Source organism: Syzygium oleosum, unplaced genomic scaffold (assembly GCF_021117445.2).
Source record: "Syzygium oleosum isolate NSW1041296 unplaced genomic scaffold, Sole_v2.1 Sole_v2.02, whole genome shotgun sequence".
Lineage (NCBI taxonomy): Eukaryota > Viridiplantae > Streptophyta > Magnoliopsida > Myrtales > Myrtaceae > Syzygium > Syzygium oleosum.
In genome coordinates, this window is record NW_026607486.1 from 13,376,751 (window position 1) to 13,380,372 (window position 3,622).

General features: G+C 41.5%; 1 protein-coding gene across 1 annotated transcript; it reads left to right on the top strand.

Moving 5' to 3' along the window:
* The first annotated feature begins 259 nt into the window (after positions 1–259).
* LOC115681796 (receptor-like protein EIX2) lies at positions 260–3,121 on the top strand. The gene has a single exon (XM_056308095.1). It carries the CDS (start codon positions 260–262, stop codon positions 3,119–3,121), a length of 2,862 nt encoding a protein of 953 aa, XP_056164070.1.
* The last annotated feature ends 501 nt before the right edge of the window (positions 3,122–3,622 follow it).

Consider the following 3,622-nt stretch of genomic DNA (forward strand, 5'->3'; position numbering starts at 1 on the left):
CTCCATGCACTTCCTTGTCGATATAGTCTCCCTAGGGATTCAAAGCTTGCGTGCTTGAATAGTCAAAACCATAAAGACATGCGCGTTTTGTCTTGCGATTCTAGATTAGTGTCAGCATCCCTCGTCCATAGGAAGTTATGATGGACAGTGGTCAGAAAATGACCTCGAACAATATTTTATAGTGACTCTTTTCTTGGCGAATCAAAGACCATTATCTACATGATTAAAGCAATACTTGTTCTCTGCTCCTAAAGAACCTATGGCGTCTCATGATGGCTTTGTCTCTACAGTTTTGTGGGCAATCTTTGTCATTCAAGTAATGGAATTCGGTCATTCCAAAATTTCGACCAATGTAAGTTGTATTGGTGTAGAGAGGGAAGCTCTTCTGAAGTTCAAGCATGGTCTCACCGATCCTTCGAGACTCTTATCGTCGTGGACAGGAGAGGAATGTTGCGAGTGGGCAGGAGTCGAATGCAACAAGAAGACCGGTCATGTCTTGAAGCTCGATCTTCATAATCCATGTACTAAAGATATCTATATTGACATCTTCATACCTTCGGATATGTGCAGGCTGGGAGGTAACATAGTTCCTTCTTTAACTGAACTGAAGTATCTGAAGTATCTAGACCTCAGTCTCAACAACTTTTCAACCCAAAAAATCCCAATGTTCTTTGCTACTCTTCAGAAACTGGAGTATCTTAACCTCTCAAATGCAGGCTTCGATGGAGATATTCCTAAGCAGCTCAATAACCTTTCCAAGTTACAGTACTTGGATCTTAGTACTGACTCCCTTTTGGATTATTTAACCTCGAACGACCTTGATTGGGTGTCGAAATTATCTTCCTTGAAATACTTGCACATGTCCGGTGTTGGCCTTTCGAACGCCAAAGATTGGTTCGGTTCCATTAACATGCTTTCATCTTTGCAATCTTTAGGATTGAGCAATTGTCATTTGCATGATATTTCTAGCTCTTTGCAGGCCAATTTCACCTCCCTTAGATTCCTTGATATAAGTTATAATTATATAAATTCTTCTATCCCGCCATGGATCTATAACTTGAGCAAGCTAGAACATATTGATTTGTCTTCCACCCTTCTTTCTGAAAGCCCTTTTCCCTTGGCAATCATTGAGAATAATCAAAGGCTTGCCTTCTTTGATATGTCTCAAGATTCACTACAAGGTGGATTTCCAAAAAACTTTAGCAGTCTTTGCAAATTGCAAGTGGTACGATTAAGCATGAACTACTTCAGTGGGAATATCTCCGGCATTTTAGGTGGTCCCCTCGGTTGCGTACAAAGTAAGTGGAAGATCTTTGATGTTTCCTTCAATGATTTTAGTGGTGACCTACCAAATCAATTCGGAGAATTCAAGGAACTAGAGCGCCTTGATCTTTCATCAAACTTGATTTCTGGTTCTATTCCTGCCAATTTGGTGGAGCTTGCATCTCTAAGAGAGTTGGATCTGAGCTATAACAAAGTAAGCGGGACCATTCCAGAGAGTATTGGGCGACTATCGAATCTAAAGCTGCTCTATCTTGAGCACAATTTTTTGCATGGAGTTATAAGCGAACTTCACTTTGAATATCTCAAAAGCTTGACTGGCTTAGACATTTCGTCCAACGAGCTCGTATTAAATGTGAGCTCTACATGGGTTCCACCATTCCAAGTTCGCGGGATAGATTTGTCAGATTGTAAAGTGGGACCCGAATTTCCAAAATGGCTTCAAACACAGAGGAACATTACCTGGATGACGATGTCAAACGTGAGCATCTCAGATAGCATTCCTGATTGGCTCTTCGACTTCTCCTCTAACATTGAATTTGTGAATATTGCAAGTAACATGCTTGGAGGCCAACTTCCCCAAGATATTGGAGACAAGATGCCACGGTTAACAGTATTGATACTTCGAGGTAATAATATCACTGGTGGCATTCCAAATTCTTTGTGTAAGTTGAATAAGTTGTCTGTAATTAATCTCTCAATGAACCAACTGTCTGGGAGACTTCCTCGATGTTGGGGAGCATCGCCGACAGTGGCATATATGTTTGGAGATAACAAGTTAAATGGTCAGATTCCGAAATCTTTGTGCCATATCCAGCAATTATCGCTGCTTAGCCTACAGAGGAATGGCTTTAGTGGAGTAATCCCAAGCTGCTTGTCAAATCTACCTATAGTGTTCCTAGATCTCAGCGACAATGAATTCACAGGTAGGTTACCTCCATTTGGGAAACATTCTCAATCACTCACAGTGATCAATTTGGAGAAAAATCACCTTGTTGGAGGCATTCCTCCACAATTTTGCCAACTTCACAATCTCCAATTCTTGAGCCTAGCACAGAATAATATTTCTGGACCCATTCCCAATTGTATCGACGGGTTCTTGTCTATGGTTGATTATGCCCGTCATTTTGGGGGTTGGCCGATGCCTATTGTCGTCAATGTCATGGTTGACACAAAGGGAACTCGCCAAATGTATAGTGATACGCTTGTATACTTCTGCTCAATCGATCTTTCGGCGAACATGTTGGATGGGCAGATACCAGAAGAGTTCACTAGGCTCGTCGAACTTAAAAATCTGAACCTCTCTCAAAATAATATGAGTGGACAGATCCCCTCAAATGTCGGTGACTTAAAAAATTTGGAATCTCTTGATCTTTCCAGAAATAAACTGTCAGGTACCATCCCTCCGGGCATATCCAACATGGATTTCCTTAGTCATCTAAATCTGTCCTTCAATAGACTCTCCGGCCCTATTCCGTCCGGCAACCATCTACACACTGTGGACGATGAATCTGTTTATCGCGGCAACGACGGACTTTGTGGAGCTCCTCTTCCGAAGATTTGTCCCGGAGATGAGCCATCCGGTAGTGATGGGCGTGACGGTGCTAATTCCAGTGAAGGTAAGCCGAGCGAATGCGATTTGGACAACCACAATTGGTTCTATGCAGGATTGGGACCTGGGTTTACGATGGGATTTTTGGGATTATGTGGCACCTTGCACTTCAAGCGATCTTGGAGGGTCTCTTACTTTCGAGCGATGGACAGGGCCATCGAGAAATTCTTAATGACAATGATGATCGCCATGCTTTGGTTCAAGAGAACATTTGTACGACGCGAGTAGGAGCTTGTTCAGCAGGTAAAACTGGCCCCTTTCCTGCTAACCAATTTCTTGCATCTTATCTGGATTGAAGCCATTATTGATTATATTTGGCATCTGTGACCGAAAAATCGAGAGCCGGAGAAACTTGCCCAACTTTCAAGAAGTGCTTTGTGTTATCGGATGGATAAACAAAATGTGGTTTTAGTATTCAGCTTATCTTTTTCCTCTCGTTTTTGTTTAGTACGTGGAAGGATGATTATGTTGAGGACTACTATGGAAGATACATTCTCCTTTTATTTGATGAACTCCATTTGAAATCCACATGGTTTAAGGTTTGCGAGTGTATTAAGTGTAACACATTATGCGCTGTCACATTTAATGACACTTTGATTTAGGAAACAGAGCAATAAGTATCATTGATAATATCGTCGAGTGACTTGCGAATCTTTTAACGATGCAACTTGAGGGTGAGTGTACTAAGATACTAATGTCCTTAGCTTGTTTATATGTATCTTCATTTTA

Excerpts from the sequence above, each read along its gene's own strand:
- LOC115681796 (XM_056308095.1), top strand. The coding sequence starts at position 260 with ATGGCGTCTCATGATGGCTTTGTCTCTACAGTTTTGTGGGCAATCTTT.